Source organism: Castanea sativa, chromosome 3, assembly GCF_040712315.1.
Source record: "Castanea sativa cultivar Marrone di Chiusa Pesio chromosome 3, ASM4071231v1".
Taxonomy (NCBI): Eukaryota; Viridiplantae; Streptophyta; class Magnoliopsida; order Fagales; family Fagaceae; genus Castanea; species Castanea sativa.
In genome coordinates this window covers 10,587,887-10,608,971 of record NC_134015.1, presented here as the reverse complement: position 1 = coordinate 10,608,971, position 21,085 = coordinate 10,587,887, and the positions used below count along the sequence as shown (strand labels likewise).

At 33.9% G+C, this 21,085-nt stretch overlaps 3 protein-coding genes across 3 annotated transcripts; all 3 read left to right on the top strand.

Moving 5' to 3' along the window:
* The first annotated feature begins 4,227 nt into the window (after nucleotides 1-4,227).
* Nucleotides 4,228-6,644, top strand: LOC142626863 (uncharacterized). Its single transcript, XM_075800571.1, has 3 exons — nucleotides 4,228-4,514; nucleotides 4,696-4,771; nucleotides 4,939-6,644. Exons 1-3 carry the CDS (start codon nucleotides 4,485-4,487, stop codon nucleotides 6,447-6,449), a joined length of 1,617 nt encoding a protein of 538 aa, XP_075656686.1. The 5' UTR covers nucleotides 4,228-4,484; the 3' UTR covers nucleotides 6,450-6,644.
* Nucleotides 6,645-11,089: 4,445 nt separating this feature from the next.
* LOC142628495 (gamma conglutin 1-like) lies at nucleotides 11,090-12,116 on the top strand. The gene is made up of 3 exons (XM_075802581.1): nucleotides 11,090-11,522; nucleotides 11,686-11,798; nucleotides 11,922-12,116. The coding sequence occupies exons 1-3, from the start codon at nucleotides 11,090-11,092 to the stop codon at nucleotides 12,114-12,116; spliced, it is 741 nt and encodes a 246-aa protein (XP_075658696.1).
* Nucleotides 12,117-15,790: 3,674 nt separating this feature from the next.
* LOC142627089 (signal peptidase complex subunit 3B-like) lies at nucleotides 15,791-20,348 on the top strand. Its single transcript, XM_075800881.1, has 6 exons — nucleotides 15,791-16,140; nucleotides 16,268-16,315; nucleotides 18,815-18,877; nucleotides 19,578-19,631; nucleotides 19,890-19,976; nucleotides 20,067-20,348. The coding sequence occupies exons 1-6, from the start codon at nucleotides 16,015-16,017 to the stop codon at nucleotides 20,190-20,192; spliced, it is 504 nt and encodes a 167-aa protein (XP_075656996.1). The 5' UTR covers nucleotides 15,791-16,014; the 3' UTR covers nucleotides 20,193-20,348.
* Nucleotides 20,349-21,085: the final 737 nt, after the last annotated feature.

Here is a 21,085-nt window from a genome sequence, read left to right as displayed (position 1 = left end):
AAGGGCATGTTTTAATGGTGAGCTTTCTATAAAGAAGGATCAGAAATATACAAGCACTCCACTAGAGATTGCCTTTAAAGGGTTCGAATGTTCGATGAATTTAATATGGCTGCCAAATAATTGGATTTTAGCCCTCAAAATTTGAACCATTAAAGAGTTCAATAGAACTATTTCCTTATAATTCCAACAAATGCAAATGAATAAAGCAGTTGATTAGTCAATGTTTGGGGATAGCAAAAGCCGATTTCTGAGCAAACCCATGCACAAACACAATAAAGCACATAAGCATGATAGATTTTTTTTAGGGGTTGTGCCCTGTAGAGGGGAGTCTTTTCTGTCACCGTTCAAACATCTTTTACAGGCAAAGGAAGGGTTTAATGACAGCATTTCCTTCACTGGCGATGCTTTTAAGAAGAACAAATAATAATAATAATTTGGTTGCAAAAGAAGGGGTCCAAACACTTTTTAATTCTGTCTGTTTTTGACTCTAGTGCATGTCTATAGGATCCATTTGGAATAGTTTTAAGATGCTGCGTGTGTCCGTACTATAATGATAATAGTAATAAATAAACAAAAAATATCTCTGTCTCTGAAATGACAATTTTGCTTGCCTTGAGATATTTGTTTGTACTATGCTGAGAGAGAGAGAGAGAGAGAGAGAGAGAGTTATGCTTTAGACAATAACCTAACTTTGTTGTATATTATTGGCTACTTTTTGTGAATAGTTAAAAATATTTTGGGTGGCTGGGCAGGGTGTTTGAGTAATATTATTTGTAATTTTTTAAAATACATATAAATAAAAAAGTGTATGATGTTGTTTAAAAATTAAAAATGTGGGTTCTAACCACTCTACCAAATAGGACCTTATTATTGCTTGAGAAAATCTAATAGTATAATTTATCTCACAATTTCTTTATCACAAATATAATGTGGAAAAATATGAGTAGTGAAGAAAAAATTGTAGGTTCATATATAAGTATGATAGGCAATTACCCACACTCTGGCACATCAGAATTATAGTAAAAAATTGTAAAATAGTATATGATATTAAAACTACTCTATTGCAGATACTGAATGAGTCTTTTGGCTAAATATTGCAAAAAATGAAGTTTTTTGTTATTATAGCCACTGTTCAAAGTTATTTAGCAAAATGAGGAAAGAGAATGAATTTCGGCAACAGCGTTGCCGAAATTGCATAAAAAAGTATGAGAGAGAAATAAATTTGCAGGTGATGGCAGGATTTGAATTTTGGTAATCCCATTACCGAAATTCCTGCTGCCCAAACCATTACCCGAGTGAGTGCCCAAATAAAAACAATTGTGGCAATGCCATTGACGAAAATGGGAAAAAAAAAAAAAAAAAAAAAACCCAATTGAGGTGCCATTGCCGAAAATGAGAGAAAAGGAAAAAAAAAAAAAAAAAAAAAAAAAAATTCAATTGTGGCAATGGCATTGCCGAAAATGGGGGAAAATATTAAAAAAAAAAATTCAATTGTGGCAATGGCATTGCCGAAAATGGGGAAAAAAAAGTAAAAAAAAAAAAAAAAAATCTATTGTGGCAATGGCATTGCCGAAAATGAGTGAGAAAAAAAAATTGTGGCAACCAAGTCGCCGAAAATGGAGGGAAAAAAAATGCTTCGTCCACAACATTTTTCACAACAAATTACAAGTGGTTAGTTGTTATTGGTTTAAATTTAAACTTAATACTAAGATAACTTTTGTGCCCTAATAATAACAATCAGTAACAACTTGCCAGTTAGGATTTGTTGTAAAAATGTTGTGGATGTATCATTTCTAAAAAAAATCGTAGTGTCAAAATAGAAAAAAAAAAAAAAAAAAAAGTGGCAAATTGTTTTGTGGCAATTGCATTGCCGAAATAGAGGGAAAAAAAAAACAATTTGCCACTTTTTTTTTCTTCTATTTCGGCACCACAATTTTTTTGAGAAATGATATGTCTATAATATTTTCACAATATTTTTACAACAAATCCTAACTAGCAGGTTGTTACTGATTGTTATTATTGGGGCACAAAAGTTATCTTAGTATTAAGTTTAAATTTAAACCAATAACAACTAACCACTTGTAATTTGTTGTGAAAAATGTTGTGGACGAAGCATTTTTTTTCCCTCCATTTTCGGCGACTTGGTTGCCACAATTTTTTTTTCTCACCCATTTTCGGCAATGCCATTGCCACAATAGATTTTTTTTTTTTTAAACTTTTTTTCCCCATTTTCGGCAATGCCATTGCCACAATTGATTTTTTTTTAAAATATTTTCCCCCATTTTCGGCAATGCCATTGCCACAATTGACTTTTTTTTTTTTTTTTTTACTTTTCTCCCATTTTCGGCAATGGCACTTCAATTGGTTTTTTTTTCTTTTCTCTCATTTTCGGCAATGGCACCTCAATTGGTTTTTTTTTTTTTTTTTTTTTTCCCATTTTCGTCAATGGCATTGCCACAATTGTTTTTATTTGGGCACTCACTCGGGTAATGGTTTGGGCAGCAGGAATTTCGGTAATGGGATTACCGAAATTCAAATCCTGCCATCACCTGCAAATTTATTTCTCTCTCATACTTTTTTATGCAATTTCGGCAACGCTGTTGCCGAAATTCATTCTCTTTCCTCATTTTGCTAAATAACTTTGAACAGTGGCTATAACAACAAAAAACTTCATTTTTTACAATATTTAGCCAAAAGACTCGATACTGAATCCCTCACCTCCTAAACTCCCACAAAACTTATACGAAATAAGTGTCATTTCATAGTATTTTCAGTTAATAACTTGTCATCTCAATAATTATGAAGAATTGTGAGAATAATTTTGTCTCTATAAACTTATTGTTCTTCTGCTGGTGCTCTCTCTCTCTGTCTCTGCATAGAAAGGGAGTAAATAATTGGTCAAGGGCAAGTAACTAAGGGTCAAGTTGGTGCTATAAAAACAGAAGGACCACTTGAGCATAAAAACTAAGATATGGAATAATGGGCATTTAAATAAAATCACAGTATTCTTCTCCTCAAATTCATATCTCTATCAACCTGTTTTCCAGTATAAAAATTCTCCACAATCTCCCAATATAGTCAAGTTTGCATCCATACCTCCAAAAAGCTGCTCCACAATATAAGTGGCTTTGATCTAAAAGGAGTATTTTTAATTGAAAAGTGAAACCAAGATCGATAGTGCATGTTTCCTATAATGTTAAATTATAAATGCAATCTTTGTGTAAAATGATCACACGCACAAACCGAGTAGAGTACAATCATTGCAGCAATGATGCGACCAAGGTATTTCAATACTGTGAAAGAAAAAAAAAAAAAAACACTCAAAAAAGGCCAAGGTTTCTGTTTTAGCTAAAAAAAAAAAATTCTGATACAACTCATGTGCTTGATGAACGTCACAGCAGTTAATTATTGTGGTGGAGGGGTCTCACAGCAGATATACAATACAACTCATGATTTTAGATGGAACATCTCTTTATTTGATTTTCATTTCTGTTCAATGATTGGCTAAAACAGTGTGTAACTCTTTTTGATAAACAATGTGTAAACTCTCTTCCTCTATTACAGCCTCATTCTTGCCAATAGTTGCCATGAGATTTTGATTTGATTTGATTAGCTAAATTCTTGGGATTTGATTTATACTGTGTAGTACAAAATTAAGAAACTTTACTTGCTAGATATAGGTTTATAGATACCATGCTTTCTTATAAATCAACTTTTTTGTTTTAAATTACTAATTTGGACAATGTTGAGCTTGGTCCTTCAACTATTAAGATTTTAAAATCAAATCGATTTCTGCATTCAAATCTCTTCTAAGTCAAGCGGGAATATCTAAAAGTGACATTAATAAACATTATTATGAAGTGTGCATTTGAAAATTGATATCGCAATTATTATTTTGATTTGATTTTGAAAATTGAGTGACAAAACTGACATAATTAAATTAAAATTTGAGAAACAGACTGAAATTTACAATTTTAACCTCAATTTTTTTTTAAAGATTGGATCCAGCTTAAAAGTTAGTAAGCCCACATGCAAATGAAGCCCATGAAAAATGGGCTAGATGAAAAGCTTGTGCAGTGGAATCTTCTTGGCTAGTGGTAAATTGATATTAATGTAATTATGTCTTTTCCTTGTTGCTAAGTTAGGCTGTTAAGCACGTTTACCCAAAAAGCAATGCCCAGACAAGCCTTTTCCAGTTGTTTATATATAAGATATTTCTTGTATCTTGAGCAACCGCCTTTTGCGCTTGTTAAAATATTTAAGTTCAAAAAACAACAGACTAGCCTGAAACACACAGACAAAGCTTAAAGATAAGTGTTTAATGCTCACCAAACGCCTTTGAACTCTCAGACTCTCTTTTATAGTACCCCCTTAGTAAATTCTCACTATTCTCAGCTTACAGTTTCAGCGTTACAGATCCATTTCCTTCTTTTATTTCTCTCTCTCTCTCTCTCTGTCTCTCTCTCTGTGTGTGAGAAAAAAAGATGAATAAACAAGATGTCATGAAGATGCAGGTACGCCATTCTAAATGTTTTCATGTTTCATGTTCTGAAATGAAGCTCTTTTAGGACCCTTTATTCATTTCTTCCACTGTTTCTCAATTGATATGTTCTTTTTTTTTTCTTCTTCTTTCCTAGTAAAAATTTGGTTTTTACAAGTCATTTTAAGTTGTTTGTGGGTTGCTTTTCCTTGCAGTCTTGTGTGCTTAGAGTGAATATACACTGTGAAGGATGTAAGCAGAAAGTAAAGAAACTATTGCAGAAAATTGATGGTATGTACTTTATTATCTGATTTTTCTTACAGAATTAAAGTTCTATGTCTTAAATTTCAATTCTAGTATGTGATTTTTTAGTATGACTTTGTAATTTTATGTATGTACAATTTAATTGGGTGTATATAGTTTTTATTTAGGCTCTTGTTACTTTTGTTTCTGTGTAGGAGTTTATTCTACCAACATAGATGCAGAGCAAGGCAGGGTGACTGTGAAAGGAGTTGTTGATCCAGTTAAACTCATAAATAAGTTGGAGAAGTCAGGGAAACATGCAGAGCTATGGGGACCTCAAAAAGGTTCAAACTACAACCAAAACCAACTCAATAACCAGTTCAAGAATATGCAATTTGAGCACGGAAAAGGGGGTAAAGACAACAAGTCTCAGAAGGGTGGGAAGGACCAAAAGGGTGGCCATGGCCAACAACCACAACACCAAATGAAAGGTGCTAAAGATCTGAAGGTGCCCATTAAAGACCAGAAATCTGTCAAGTTCAGTTTTCCTGAGGATGAATTTGATGATGAGTTTGACGAATTTGGTGATGAGTTTGATGAATTTGACGATGAATTTGATGATGAGGAGTTTGATGATGGTGATTATGAGTTTGCTCAAGGCCACCATTTACCCAACAACAAGATGGTGCCTCCAATGGGTAAAGGCCATGGGCCATATGGGCCTAATTTTACGATGAATGGGCCTCCCATGAATGATAAATGGGGTGGTGGAAATGCTAAGAAAGGTGGTGTTATTGATATACCTTTAGATGTGAAGGGTGGTATGGGTGGAAATAAGGATAGTAAGAATGGCAATGGAGGGAAGAAAGGTGGTGGTGGAGGTGGCGGCGGCGGCGGGAATAAGAAGGGAGGGAAACAAAACAAAGGTGGTGGAGGAGAAAAAAAAGGTGGCAAAAGTGGTGGTGGGTTTCTAGGTGGATTGCTAGGATTTGGTAGGAGTGGTAGCAAAAAAGAGGGTGGTACTGACAAGGGTACCAATAATCATGGTACTAAGGGTGGTGGTGGTGGAAAAAATAATGGCAATGGAGGCAAGAAAGGTGGAGCCAAGAATGATGGGTTCCATGAAAGTAACAAAAAGAAAAATGACTTCCATGACATTGATGTTGCTTTCACTAATCATGGCAAGGGAAACAAAGGTGGTGGTGGTGGTGGGGGTGGTGGTGGTGGAGGTGGAGGTGGAAATGTTGGTCAAATGGCCCCAAGAGGGCAAATGGACCAAATGGGCCAAATGGGCCTTAAGGGTAATTATCCTATGGGCCAAATGGGCCAAGGAGGTCAAATGGGCCACATGGGTAGTTATCCAATGGGCCAGATGAGACAAGGAAATCCAATGGGCAACATGGGTAATTATCCTATGGGCCAAATGGGAGCTTATCCTGCGGTGCAAGGTCTACCTGCAACCACAGCAATGAACAGTGGATATTATCAAGGAATGGGACCTGGAATGGGGCCAGGCAATCCGTACAATCAACAACAATACATGGCTATGATGATGATGAATCAACAAAGGGCAAATGGCAATGACATGTACCAACCGATGATGTATGGGCGGCCGCATCCGGCCATTAATTACATGCCGGGGCCGCCCATGCTTCACCCTGCGCAGCCCGATCCTTACACTCACATGTTTAGTGATGAGAATACTGGTAGTTGCAGTATCATGTAAATTTATCAGAGATTTTTAAGTTATGTTTTGGTTTGTTATCTTAGGTATGTGTAATTTGTGGGGGTAGTGGTGATAGTGGTACGAAAGTGCAAAAGTACCATTGCTTATGTTACTTGGAAATTGTTAAAATTAGTAAATTTTGTTCCATTACCTTTTGATATATCAAAACTTCTATTCATCTGTGTTGTGATATTATTCTTTCCCTTGGGCCCAAAAAAAAAAAGCAAAAGGGATAGTATTTCATAATGTGCAAAAAAGATAAGAAACATATAAAGATGATGTGCACTTTCATGATTTCATTGGTACATTTCACTTGAAGGCTCCTTTAGCAAAAGAGAGAGGAGATGATTAATTAGAATGATAGAATCAAACTAATAAGTTTTGTGTTATTCTCCTCTCGTACCTTCCAATGCATTTCACTCCTCCCTTTGAGTGGAGCAAAATTTGATAAAGAATCAGGTGATCATCTTTGGTAATATGTCACTAACTAAGATTCAATATAAATAATTACATGCCATAAGGAAAGTAACGTACAAAGTACACTTCACATATTTGTGAATTCTTCAAGTTAATTTCTAAAACGAGTATCATCTTAGGCATAGGAGATGTTTAGGCTAATACCACATCGGCATCTTTCTAAATGCTTTTTTTGGCGGTGGTGTTTATTGTTCAAGTCAATCACAAAATTAACACCAAAAGCATTGTAGCTTAATTGACACCCCTAAATAATTTTAATTAAAAAAGTTCAAAGATTAAATTCTTTCGTAGTTATTGTTATAACTGATGCCTATAAATTTACAATGGCCATCCATAGCATTGAATGTTAGATCGTTTATAGCATTGAATATATTTAACAATAGAAGAGTAACGTATGAATTCAATAGATGAATGATTATTGAAAACAATAAAGGTCTAATATTAATAACAAGCGTTTCCTGACTCATAAATTTGAACATCCATTATAAGAATGAATGAGAGTGACAAAAAACTCACACAATGTAAAAGGAAAATGTTTGTACTCTACTATCTACAAACTAGTCATATCATTTTCTCCAACTGATCTAATTTATTAAGTAAATCTTTTCCCTATTTCTAACTTGATCATCATAGGGATTATGGTCAACACCACACCAGTGTTCCATCCATTTATTCATTCTCTAACTTTCTTTGTAAATAATGCATCGTCCATCAAGTAGACAAGAGTAAAATTGACAATTTTTTGCATCATTAATAATTATAAAATTGTAAATTAAAAAAAAAAAAAATATATATATATATATATATATATATATAATCATCAATAACATCACAAAATTTGTTACCTAAAGAAGTTCATTGAAAATTATGAGAGACTATTTTCTCATCTTGATAAACTGATAAACGAGAAACACAAAAAATAAAATAAAATAGAAGGTGAAGACCCTAGAAATACTAGGGAAAAAAAGAGATGGAAAATGACTTTGAAATCAATCTAATATCCTTAACAAATTGCTACAATAATCCAATTCGAAAACATGTGAACAACTGTGTTTTGATTCAGGAACAATAATAATTAATAAGCATCACTCTTCAGACTACGTGAGTGTTTGGATTCACGTTTCCACGTCTGAGTTTTGCGTTTTCAAGTTTTCTTCTTTTTTTTTTTTTTTTTTTTCCTGCTTCATGCGTTTCAGAGGAGAGCAGGAGACAGTTTTCACTGTTGATGTACTGTTATGTACTGTTCACAGCCGTGAATTTGGACTTTTTGCGTAAACAGTGCATCCTGCACTGTTCATGGGACCCATAAATATCACTTTTTAACCACTTTTTCATTAAAAATGGGTCCCACGATACTATTCACACATTTAAAAATTATTTTGCTACAGTGTTTTCAGTTTTCAGTTTTCAGTTTTCAGCAATAAGTTCTATCCAAACAGACCCTACAACTCAAGAATCAAGATGCCTTTTTATTTGGTTTTAAAACACATGCATTAGTCTTTCTTCTTTTCTTTTTTTTCTTTGGGAAAGGAATAGCTTTTGTTTTAGGACACAAAAGAATCCCACTTCTTTACTGAACAAATGTGCAGTATTGAAGCGTTACAGTAACGGTAGGAGGAGCTACCTAAAAAGATGTGTTCTTCATATTCTTTTAAATGTTGGTGTCGGTTTGGAATGAGACGTTCAGCGCCGATCCCTATGTGAACCATTTCATACTTTCAACTTTTGACTTTCATCTTTTCTTTTTCGCTTTTTTAATATTTTCTTTGTGATCATGGAAAATTCATCATTTTGAAAATTTTCAATAATTTTGTATATTTTTTTTAAAAAAAAAAAAACAATCATTTGCTGCAAGCTGGGGTAGGGTAGACCATGTATCCATTGGCCATTTATGCCCTAGCAAACTCAAGTGGTAAAAGTGAGAGTAAAACCACATTTGGGGTTTGGCTTGGTTGCTAGAAAGTACGAATAATTTATTTAGGATGTTAGTATTAATGTCGAGTCATATCAGTCATTTTATATCATAATTTTTCATAATTTGTTTATGTCACCGCGTCGTTTTGATGTTGGTATTTGTATCAATATTTGTGTCCATGTCTGTACTTCTTAGTTGGGAGGTAAGAGTTTTCATATCGCTTCACATGATGTTTAGCAAGAGTTGAGCAGTTTAAATAGTAGCGCTTCAATAAATGTGTTGTGCCTATGATGATATCTCTATCAAAGTCCCAATGATATACGTGATATTACACATTACTGTCACGTATCAAAGTCTCAATAATACATGTGGTATTATCCATTACTGTAACGTGGCGTAAGGTCGATGAGTCTACACATGATTTTTTTTTTTTTTCATTCATGAAAAAAAGGGTGAAGTAAATTTTGATTGTTCATGAGTATGAATATTGTCAAATAAAAAAAATAAAACTAACCAATTTTTTACCATTCTTATTCCTTCCATGAAAAAAAAATCATTGAATCACAAGTTAAATATTGTATTCTTCTTTGGTTCTAAATTTCATAAAATCTTAATTAAGATTATATTCAATTCATTAGTGTTAAAAATACTCTACAAACAATCATCCTTGCGGCCACTTATATGGAGCCAACATATAAATCATCCATGGCTTAATTTGATTCCAAATCAAAATCAGGGCTACACATCTTGGCGCAATGCAGACCAAACTAACAATGTAAAACCAAACTTTTACCTCTAACTTCTTCTTCTTCTTCTTTTTAAAATTTTTTATAGAAAGTTTCAACCTAACAATGTTTTTCCTCTAACATAGGTGTTCAGAGTTCTTAAATCACTTGACTAGTCCTTGAATCAGTATAATCCTTTTTATTTTACACACTATATAATTAGGAGAAAGGATATTGAACACATGATCTTGTGAATTATACGAGGTCTTAACTCTAAAGGCTAGTCACTATTAGCCTAATCCCTTGGAAAAGCCTTGCAAGATAGTTCGTGTGCACTTGCAGAATGGAACTGGCATTATATATGTTACATTTTAACTCTAATAATTTATAACACCATTAATCTTGGACATAATCTACAGTGAACTTTGAATGATTTTTTTTTTTATATTTTTTTTTACAAGATAGAATATCTACTCTAGCCTAAACTAAGTGTATATGTGTGTAAAGCTTCCTCCTGAAGACTTGAACTCCGGCCCTTGCCCCCTACACTTCACAAGCATTTATATTATGAAGTGATCACCGTACCAAGGGTGTGTGGTGGTGAACTTTGAATGACTTTTGATTATTCAGATGATGGGCTTCATGTCATGCATCGGTTTAATTATGCTTTATTTCACTCAGTTTCCCTGAATTTGTGCTTAATCTACATCAACATATTGCAGTAATTAAAAGTTAGCATATTGCAGTTACAGATTTAAGTTTACTGTTACAAGAAAGAATTAAACAATTGCTTTAAATTAGATTAATTCCAAACCATGTAAAAATGAATGCATGTTTTGTTTGTGTGTGTGTGTGTTTGGATTCTAGAAAGCTAGTAGTAGCAATGTGACACTCTGTAGACAATCCCAAGCCCATATTCCAGCCCACTGTGAGCTCATCCTAACACTCTGCATGGCTTGTAAAACCCTCCTAAAATGCCATGTGGCTCTCACACTCATCAACTCTTTGTTCTCTTACTATAGATTGTGCTCATTTCTGAACTTGGCATGTGAACCCATAAGAAAAACAACACACAAAGCCCATCATAAGCAAAATGGGCCCAAACTCTATTATGAACAATGCCAAACATTAAGTGTCCATATTCCTTCACTCTTTGCATCAAAAAAAATATTCCTTCACTCTGGCCTAGAAACACACCTTTATAAAATGGACAATATGCTGTTAAACCTTCATATGCCACACCATCTAGTTTCTCAAGCAAGCTTGCCTAATTCCATCATTGGCTCCTTTGCTTCATTATCTTCTAGTCCTCCTTTCTTTCTCTTCTCTTGTTTTGGCATCCCCACTACCCCAAACCAATTTCAAACCAAACAAACTCGTTTTACAAGTGCACAAAGGTAGTGCCACAAATCTTCATGTGGCTAATGTCCACACCTCTCTTTTGCAAGTTCCATTTCTTGTGAACTTACAAGGGGAATTCTTGTGGGTTAATTGTGATCAACAATATTTGACATCAACCTACCATGCTCCCTATTGCCACTCCACTCAATGCTCTAAAGCCAATAGCCACACTTGCCACACTTGCCCTTACACAGCTAGCCCCGGGTGCCATAACAACACGTGGGCTCATGGTAGAGAACCCGGTAACACATCAAAGTGCCATGGGTGAACTTGCACAAGATGAGCTCTTAATTCAGTCAACTCAAGGGTCTAACCCAGGGCCAATGGCTAGGGTGCCTCAATTTCTCTTTACTTGTGCACCTTCCTTCCTATTACAAAAAGGGTTACCAAAAAATGTTCGAGGGGTTATTGGACTAGGCCATGCACCAATTTCTGTACCAACTCAACTTGCTTCACACTTTGGATTTCAACCAAAATTTGCCTTGTGCCTCACATCTTCCACACGCAGTAACGGAGTTATTTTCTTCGGAGATGGACCATACTATATGCATCCAGGTATTGATATTTCACGTCCACTAAGCTATACCCCATAAACCGTGAGCCAAAAAGGAGAGTACTACATACAAGTGAGTTCAATAAAAGTCAACAACAAACTTGTTCCACTAGACACGTCTCTTCTATCATTCAAACAACATGGTTTAGGTGGAGCAATGATCAGTACCACAACTCCTTATACAATTCTCGAGCACTCGATTTTCACAACAGTCACTCAATTTTTCTCTAAAGAGCTCTCGGGGGGTACCCCAGACAAAACCTGTTGCACCATTTGGGGTATGTTATGAATCAAACAAAATTACAAGCTCAAGGCTTGGACCTGGAGTTCCCAACGTTGACCTTGTGTTGCACACACAAAATGTTATATGGAGAATTGTTGGTGCAAACTTAATGGTGCAGGCACAACCGGGTGTGACATGTTTAGGCTTTGTTGATGGAGGATCTCATCCAAAAGCTTCAATTGTCATAGGGGCATACCAATTGGAGGACAATCTGCTTCAGTTTGATTTGGCAAAGTCAAGGCTGGGATTAAGCTCCTCGCTGAAGTCTCGAAGGACTAATTGTGCCAACTTCAACTTCACTTGCAGTCCTTGAGAGTTTTTCTGATCATATTATGTACTTTTGCACCTATGTGGTGATAATAATGTGAATAAAATAAATGGTCCTTGTGGCGTTGGTGGCTATGAAGTTTGGTTTAGCCTAGAACTTGTTCAACTGGGTCACAAATCCGAATATAACAATCATTCAGATGTGATTAAGCATTGGCTGATTACCTAGTTTGATTAAGATGTTATTGTTCGTTTCATGTCTCTAAATAAACTAGCTAATAGCTAGATTACTCTGTTCTGTATTTTATTTTTGTTATTAGTTTTTGTGAGATTAAGGCTATATTGTCACTGTTTGAATACTGGAGTTTGAGACATGGATAGAAGAAGCTCCTCTGTCCATTCACAACTCGTCTTAAGATGAATCTAACTAACATTTTGTTTTCTAAATAAAAATTAAAGAGAAAAAACCTTTTAGAACTCCCAAAAAAAAAACTAGCACTACCTATCATATTTTTCGACCAGACTATTCCTTTGGTTGTTGTCAAATCCAGCTTCATTATTATATCAGTTCAATTTGTACGCATTTATAACGTAAATTAGTCATGATTTGATTTTCAAATGTTATATTAAGCATCTCATGAAAATAATATTAACACAATCAACCATGAAAATCTTACTTTTATCCTAAGCAATTTATGCAGTGGATTAATGAATTTATTGCACAAGTTTAATATTTATTCCTCACACAAACATCATTGGTGATTCATATCAACCACAGTTATGATAATAAATCACAAAAGCAGTGATAATAAAGCAATTAACATGCAACGCAAAGATATGGTATCAAAGTAGAATACTAATGAAGAACCTCTTCAATGAAAAAAAGCACTTCGATGAGGGAATAAATAATGTATTTTCAAGAATAATGATCTATGCTCAAGGGAGAACTCTCCAAAAAAACACAAAAAAACACAAAAAAAGCAGGTTCCAAATAGAAATTTATTATGATACAAAACATACCAAAAAAAAAAAATCATTATCTCATAAAATCAAACTCAACCCTAACGCAATTATATTGATTTAACCCAAATTTGATATGTTCTGACATTAAGCTAGAATTTTTTTTTGGATAAAGACATTAAGATTTGTTAACATGTCTAGAACCCTAACATCAATTATCATAATCTAAATTTAGTGATAACCAAACTATATATAAACCCCTTTGCAACTATATGTGCTAGTCTGCTAAATATATTAAGAAAATTAAAGACTCATGAGTTCGTGAGGAAAAACAACAAGGGTTCAAAATTTTCAAATGGTTAATTAAAGACAAATCCATTATTGGTTGAATACATTTTAGTTTTGTTGTGTACTAAATTTGCCTCTTCAAAACATATTGTTGCATTTAGATGACTACATCTGTCTCTTCGAAGTTTTAGAATGATCGCAGATAAGGAAGTCAAACATGGACCATATTCTTTTGCTTGCTAGGAAGATATGGACCTAGCATTGGAGTACAAACATCGTCTATGAGGTCCAATGTGAGGCCTTCCCATGCGTGTTGCCACATTGGTGAGCACAATCTCTTGCAACTTACTAAATTGTAATCCCTCAAGTTGAATAACAATAAGGTTGAAAGAGAAAAGAAGCAAATATTAGATCATAACTTAAGCAACTCACCCTAATTTGTCAAGAGAGAGTCGCATCTGTAGAACATTGATCCTTTTGCTCACGCACCTTGAGTCTGACGTTAGGGAATTATATAACAGGCTAAATTGCTAAGTATACCCCTAAAGTTTGGGGTTGTTTAGATTTTATATTCTAAAATTTGAAAATTTGAATTTTATACTCTGAAATTTGATTTTGTTAGTAAAACTCCACTGTTCATTAGTTTTGGGCCTTTTGGCTATTAAATGACATGTTGGCGTTGCTGATTTTTTTTTTCTTCAAATTAGCCTCTCAAAACTACTAAAAATCATACTTTAGTTCATACCTAAACTCATTTCTTTGTTTTAAGTGCCACGACATCGTTTTGAGAGGCTAATTTGACCAAAATATATAAATACACACACACACACATTAGCATGCCAACATGTCACTTAATTGGCAAAACTAATGGAGGGTGAGATTTTGCTAATGAAACCAAACTTCAAAGTGAAAAATTCAATTTCTCAAATTTCAAGGTGTAAAATCCAAACAACTACAAATTTTAGGAGTGTATTTTACAATATACCCTTTATAATATTAAGACGACAATCAGTTATACAGGACAATATTGCTCACCTTAATAACTAGTACAATAAATTTCTTCACTTTTTGACGTGGATATTAGGTATTTTACTTGATTTAGTTATTGTGGCAAACAAAAAGTCTTCAATTTTTTTTACCTTAAAGGGGTTTAAATTTCAGATCTTTTAATCAATGATAATAAATTTTACTAATTGAGCTAACTATAACCCATAATATGAGTCTATTTAACTTATAAATAAATATCATTTCTATCCAACTTAAAAGAATAGGCTAGGGGACTTAGGTTTTCTATGAGCACCCTCCTTTCTCAATGAAAAAAAAGAATTTTATATGTAAAATTGAGTAATTAACAAGATTTTTTTTAATTTACTTATTCAGTACTGTTTCAAAACTATTTTGTGTATACAACCCCTTTTAAAAAAATTTTCAATCAATCATAAAACTCGTCCCTTCAAAAGACGAGTTTGAACTCGTCTCTTCAACATATGATATTTGTCAAAGGATAAATTACTACATATAGTTTACAGTTTGACGTGGTAATAAATGTAATTTGTACCATTTTTTTTTTATAGTGGTGATCTATACCACTTCACCAATAAAGTAAATATTATTTAATTTTTTTAGTTATTAGTAATACATTAATTTATAATTTTTGGATAGTAGCCCAGGTCGAAGCTTTAGTTGCAAGGAGAGCCGTGAAATTTGCTTGAAAACTTGGTATTACCAGAGCTATCATCTCAGAAGTAATTTGCAAGGAACTCCAAGACTCTATTCCTTCTCTGGCTTTATACGGTCACCTACTCTAGGATGTCAAATGGCTGTCAAATTCATTTCAATATATTGTTTTTTCTCATATACGTCATTAAGGGAATAATGTAGCCCATGCATTGGCAAGAAGGGTTATTAGAGAGCCAAATCTAATTGTTTGGATGGAAGATGTACGACCAGACATTTGCCATATTGTCCAGGTTGATTTAGCCACATTTAATTAATGATAATAGTAAGCTTCATTCTCCAAAAAAAAAAAAAAAAAAAAACTTACAAACATTACTGTTTTATTATTATATATTAAAGCGTTTAACAAAAATGGCCCTTTTTAACATATATAGACTTGCCTTGATTGATAATTTTTTTTTGGCTGACTTATAATTTCTTCTCTATAATATTAATATGTCAAATTTTTTTCTTTAAAAAAAATTTCAAATTTAAAAACCCAAGAGTTGGAAGTTTTTCATTTTGTTGAATCCTCAAGAATTAGAGTTAATTTTTCTCAATGGGTAAAGGGCAAATTTCAACAAAGAAAAAAGGGGGCAAATTTTTTGGTCCTCTTAATATTCCCACAAAATTTAAGAAAATTCAAAAAGCCACATCAGCAAATATGGTGGATCCAACTGTACGTGTCATGTCCAATAACAGAACAGCACTAGTGTAAAAATTAAAAAAAAAAAAAAAAAAAACCTCTACTCACTCACACACTCAAGACCGCATTGATACAAAACAAAATGAAACAACAACTCCTCCCCCATTTCTCTCCTTCTCTCTGAAAATATTACAACTTTCAATTTTTTTAGCTGAAAAGAATTACACAACTTTTTACAATTACAACAACCGCAGAAGAGTCAAACAAAGCAAAACGGGTTTTTACAAAACCAAAAACCCTCTCAAGAAACCACTAAGAACACACAAGAACAAAAATGCATTCATTTGGGTACAGAGCCAATGCTTTGCTAACCTTTACAGTGACCATCCTAGCTCTCATGTGTGCCATGGCCTCTTTCTCTGACAACTTCAACCACCCTTCTCCCTCATCCAGTGTTCAGGTCCTTCTTTTTTTTTTTTCTTCCGTCTTTTGGGTATTTTTTATTTATGGTTTTTGATTCATTTTTCTTTGATAGATCTGTGTTTCTTTAACTTTTGATTTGTTTTCTTGTGGGTTTTGGGTTTTAGGTGTTGAACGTTAATTGGTTCCAGAAGCAACCAAATGGGAATGACGAGGTAATTCTTGTTTTTTAAAAATGTTGTTCTTTTTATTAAATATCTGGTTATTTGTGAATTAAGCTGCAAAATTTTGTTTGAATTCTATCACAGTTTTAATGGGTTTTGTGGGATTTGATTTGTTTTCACTTGTTTGTGGGTAATTTATGAACAAGACTCGAAATTTGTTTGAACCATGGTGTAGGCTTTGATGGGTTTTATGAATTTCATTTTGTCATTGCTAATTGTTGTTTTTGTTGTTTTATTAAATTAGGCCTCAGATTTGTTGTGAAATTCTATGGAGGTTAATGGGTTTGTTTGGTTTTGAGTCATATGCATGTCATTTTATGAGATTGGAAATGGAGTAATATGTTTTATTTTATCTGTGAAATTGTTTGAAAGATGGTCTCTTTGAGGTCTATTCTCTAGGCCAATAGAGGATACCATATGTTTGTGTGACTTCTTATGCCTGTATGTGTACGTATGTGCACGAAGGCTTTGAATTTCGGGTCCAGTAGTTTGGTCTGTTGATAATCAGTTTATAGATCACTATGTTTCTATACTTATGTGCAAGTGTGCATAGGATTTGCTTCTCTAAAATATTGGACTAATTCCTTGGGATTTTTTTGGTAATTTTTTTTTATCTGGCTAATAATAAATAACATCATGGCTAATGATGTTTTACAATGATTGTTGTAATGTTATCATCTCTGCTAAAGGAGGGTGTCAATATCCAGTTTATCTGATGTCAAAAATGCATTTTTAAAGGTAAAAATAATGCAAAATAGCCCTGCAACATCAAGAGAAGGGGTGCCTCCTCACAAACGGGGTTGCAGTGACTAGGCCCAGGTGACTCTTTACCAAAAAAACAAGTCTCTGTGGAGTCGTAAACCATGTATGGGGTGACCCTTGTAAAGTTGGTTACTCCACCAATGCTAGATTGGTCCAAATCTAAGGTAGAGCATCCTTAAAATTACAGATAGGATGATATATCATTTTCTTCATTAGCCTCCAAAGCCTTCCCTTTGTTTTTAGATTTAACTTTTTGGATCCTGGTTTCAGACCTGATACCTATCCCAAATACTTCCCAATTACCAATATTGAGTTGTAACAGTACAACCAATGTTGGCACCCCTAGAACCTTGGGAGGAGGATGTCATAGTGGTAGGATCATGTTACTTGCTGTATCATTATTGAATATTGAGCACATTCCATCTTACAGCAAAGGATGATGCGATTTACATTTTCTTCTATCATTTGGTGTAGTGATAAATGTTAAGATATCATTGAAGTTGACTTCTCTTTTGTAGCAGCTTTCTAGACTCTGGAATTCACAGGTATGCTTTAGATGACCATACTATCTTAGAAAAATTACTGTAAACTGCTAGGAACATTCTTTGATAAGATTCAAAGGTAGAAGACGATTGCATTTACAATATGTTTGGATAGGAGAGAGGAGAGGGGAGTAGAGGGACATGGGCTTAGGTTTTACGTTCCCCCTTGTTTGGATGTTTTTTGAAAGGGAGAGGGAAAGGATTTGTGGGGGGTTGAAGGGGCTTCCTCATCCCTCTAAACCCCTTCTTTCAATTTCATTAAATTGGGGGAATTTTGGAGGGGGAGGGATTCCAGTTTTATGATTTTTATGTACTTCCAACTTTGCCCTTAATAAATATTAAGTATAGAATTTAATAAATGAAGGGTCTACTTGTCCTTTTCTTATTTTTTATTTTTTTTATATTATGATTATTATCTTTTCCTGTCCTTTCCATACTACAACCAAACAAGGTTTGGTTGTAGTATCTACTCCCCTCTCTTCCCTTCTAATTTTTAATACATCCAAATGAGGGGAGGGATGTCTTCTCTACTCTACTCTCTACTTCTCTCCTCTCCAAACTTCCAAACATATTGTTAGGGAGCAGAGTTTGATCTTGAGGAAGGAACAAGCAAGTAAGCCTTATAAAGGATTATAGAAGAGGAGATTGTTTTGCTTCTTACTAGGCTTATTATGCCCTGATCAGCCGTGAAGCTACTGTAGGTTTTTGGAGTGAGAGAGATCAAATCATTATAGCTTCTTTCCTTCGCAAATGATTAATTACCATATGTACTACTCAAAACCTTTTAGGTGTATAATTGTCTGCTTTTGTTCTTTGATACAATCTATTTTTTGCAAAAGAAAATCTTCTTCTACCCAAAACATACCCACTGTTGTTTGAAGCTTCCTGTAATTGCTTATTTTTTAATGTTATTAGATGCTCAAATGCTGGAAGTGACTGTTACTCTAGCAGGTGACTTTCAATATGTTGAATTAAGATTAATTATCTCACTTAAGCTAGGAGATGCTTGTTATGTATTTCTGGTTGCAAGATAACTTTTTGAAGTTTTATTGTTACCCATCTCCTGTTTTATTACTAAAGGTGTTTTAAGTCCATATCAAACTTGAACAATATTTCCTCTGTATTCTCTATTCACCTATTAGATATTGGTTCTAATTGAAGTAACTTGTCTTCCACTTTTATGCAGGTCAGCTTGACATTGAACATATCAGCAGACTTACAGTCATTGTTTACATGGAATACGAAGCAGGTTAACCATTTGAGAATTTCTTGTGTTTCAATTTTGCAATGATTCTTACTCATGCTGTACAGACTGCTTTTAATTGTATTTTTGTACAAAAGAGGGTTGTCTGAAATTAATGTTTGGGAAATGCTATGGACTTATCATGCTCACAGCTCATATATGGAGTATAGATATGTGTTTTTTTTTTTTTGGTTTGTCTGTCTGTCTGTTTTATTTATTTATTTTATTAGTACATATGGGGTATAAATATGAGGTTCTGGCTAAGATGTTTGGTGTCCAAAATTCCAGGGGTCTGATTAGGTATGTTTTAAAGATTGATATATTTGCACTGAGTTTTAGAATTTCGTAAAATTGCTATTTTCTATCGATGCTAATTCTAAAGTATCCATATGTGTGGCTTTGAATAAGAGTTTGGGAGTAATCATTCTAGATATCCTGTTTAGTGTATCTCAAAGATTGATTTAATTGTACAGAAATTCTTTCATATTTCTTTCTTTCCCTCTGTTTTGTTTGGTTGGTGTTATTTTCTATGATTTTCATGATAGTTGAAAATCTTTATAAAATACTGCATGCCAATTCATATTAATGGAATTGCTTGAATATAATTGACTCTTCACTGAGGTTCCTGCCAATTATTCTTTTATAATAATATTAATTAAGTTCAAAGCTGATTTAGAATTTTTATCCACTGTACGTTTCTTTTCAGGTTTTTGTATTTCTAGCTGCCGAGTATGAAACTCCAAAGAATTCCTTAAATCAGGTAAGCTTAGGCATTTGGCTGCATTTTTTATTTTTGAGTCCTCCGTATCTTGTTGTGTTGAGTATTTATGGTTTAGCATTTCATATCTAGAGATGTATTGGACTAGAAATTGTTGGTCTTTTACATGTTCCCAATTGCCTATGTCAGTGCCACAACAGCCTGTATGGCATGCCCACTTGACTATCGTAATATATTTCATGTTTTGCTTCACAAATACCATGTCCATCGCATGATTTGTTTTGAAATTTCATTTTGCAGATTTCACTTTGGGATGGCATTATAGCTTCTAAAGAGCATGCAAAGTTTTGGACGCATACCTCTAACAAGTATCGTTTTATTGATCAGGTATGCTGCCTTTATGTAGTAGTCTTACTCAATTCTCTCATCCTTTTTCTTGGCTTACGAGAAAATTAATTTCACCTTTCATTTGTGCAGGGAAGCAACCTTCGTGGTAAAGAATTTAACTTGACATTGCATTGGCATGTCATGCCCAAGACTGGCAAGATGTTTGCGGACAAGCTAGTCATGTCTGGTTACCGCTTGCCGAAGGAATATAGATGAGGTTTCTTGTGTATGTTGTTGCTGTAACTTCAGCCTTTTTTTATATGGGGATACAAAAGGTCAGCCGAATTAGGTCACAAACAGGCAAAGTTGCATGTTTTAGAGACAGAAAATGAATATTGATTGCAATTTTAGACCCACAAAATATTGTTGCCAGTTATCTGTTTCTTGCTCCTGCCCCACAATTTTTTGCCCCATTCTCACATAAGGCATACCTATAAAACTCAGTTACCGAATAGATTACCTATCAAAACACATGTTTATTTTTGTAGGCCTTTCTAGTTTCTAGGCTGACTAGCCAAAGCGTGGAATTAATTGCCAATAATTTTGTTTTGTATATGCATTTCATCGTGAGTGGGATTTTCATGATGGCTTGTTTTGCCACTCATAGTCATAGGCTTCTTTCTCATGTATGAGATGGAGCATAGACGAGGTTGCAATTCAATGGGAGATACATGCTACGATTGGAACATGGATTTTATACTGACAAAATTTTGCAACAATGTTATCCTAATGATAGATTGGTGGTTTAAAATTCTGAAATTGGGTTCAAGTAATAGGCGATAGCCCAATAGCAACTTTTATAACGCTCCGTATCTATGGTTCAAATCCTATCTTTCACTGCTCTACTTTGTCTATCTTCCTTTCTTTTTTCTACCTATTAAGATAGGAATTATAAACTTGGAGCATGGTGTCCTCTAAAATCAAATTAACAAATTTTATGTGGACAAATTTTCAAGTATAACTTATTCTTTTAAGTTTGATTCTTTCACGATTTGGTCCCATGTATATATATATATATATATATATATTTAAATGCTACATTTTTAACTTCTAAAGTTTTGGATTGAAATAAAATTATTAATAAATCTTTAAATGATAGCATAACAATT

Bases quoted from the DNA above. Each gene is read 5' to 3' on its own strand.
- LOC142626863 (XM_075800571.1), top strand. From the start codon at position 4,485: ATGAATAAACAAGATGTCATGAAGATGCAG. The intron at 4,515-4,695 runs GTACGCCATTCT...TTTTCCTTGCAG, and splicing joins AAGATGTCATGAAGATGCAG to TCTTGTGTGCTTAGAGTGAA. The intron at 4,772-4,938 runs GTATGTACTTTA...GTTTCTGTGTAG, and splicing joins ACTATTGCAGAAAATTGATG to GAGTTTATTCTACCAACATA.
- LOC142628495 (XM_075802581.1), top strand. From the start codon at position 11,090: ATGCTCCCTATTGCCACTCCACTCAATGCTCTAAAGCCAATAGCCACA. The intron at 11,523-11,685 runs GTATTGATATTT...AGCAATGATCAG, and splicing joins ACCATACTATATGCATCCAG to TACCACAACTCCTTATACAA. The intron at 11,799-11,921 runs GTATGTTATGAA...TTAATGGTGCAG, and splicing joins AACCTGTTGCACCATTTGGG to GCACAACCGGGTGTGACATG.
- LOC142627089 (XM_075800881.1), top strand. From the start codon at position 16,015: ATGCATTCATTTGGGTACAGAGCCAATGCTTTGCTAACCTTTACAGTG. The intron at 19,632-19,889 runs GTAAGCTTAGGC...TTCATTTTGCAG, and splicing joins CAAAGAATTCCTTAAATCAG to ATTTCACTTTGGGATGGCAT. The intron at 19,977-20,066 runs GTATGCTGCCTT...TCATTTGTGCAG, and splicing joins AGTATCGTTTTATTGATCAG to GGAAGCAACCTTCGTGGTAA.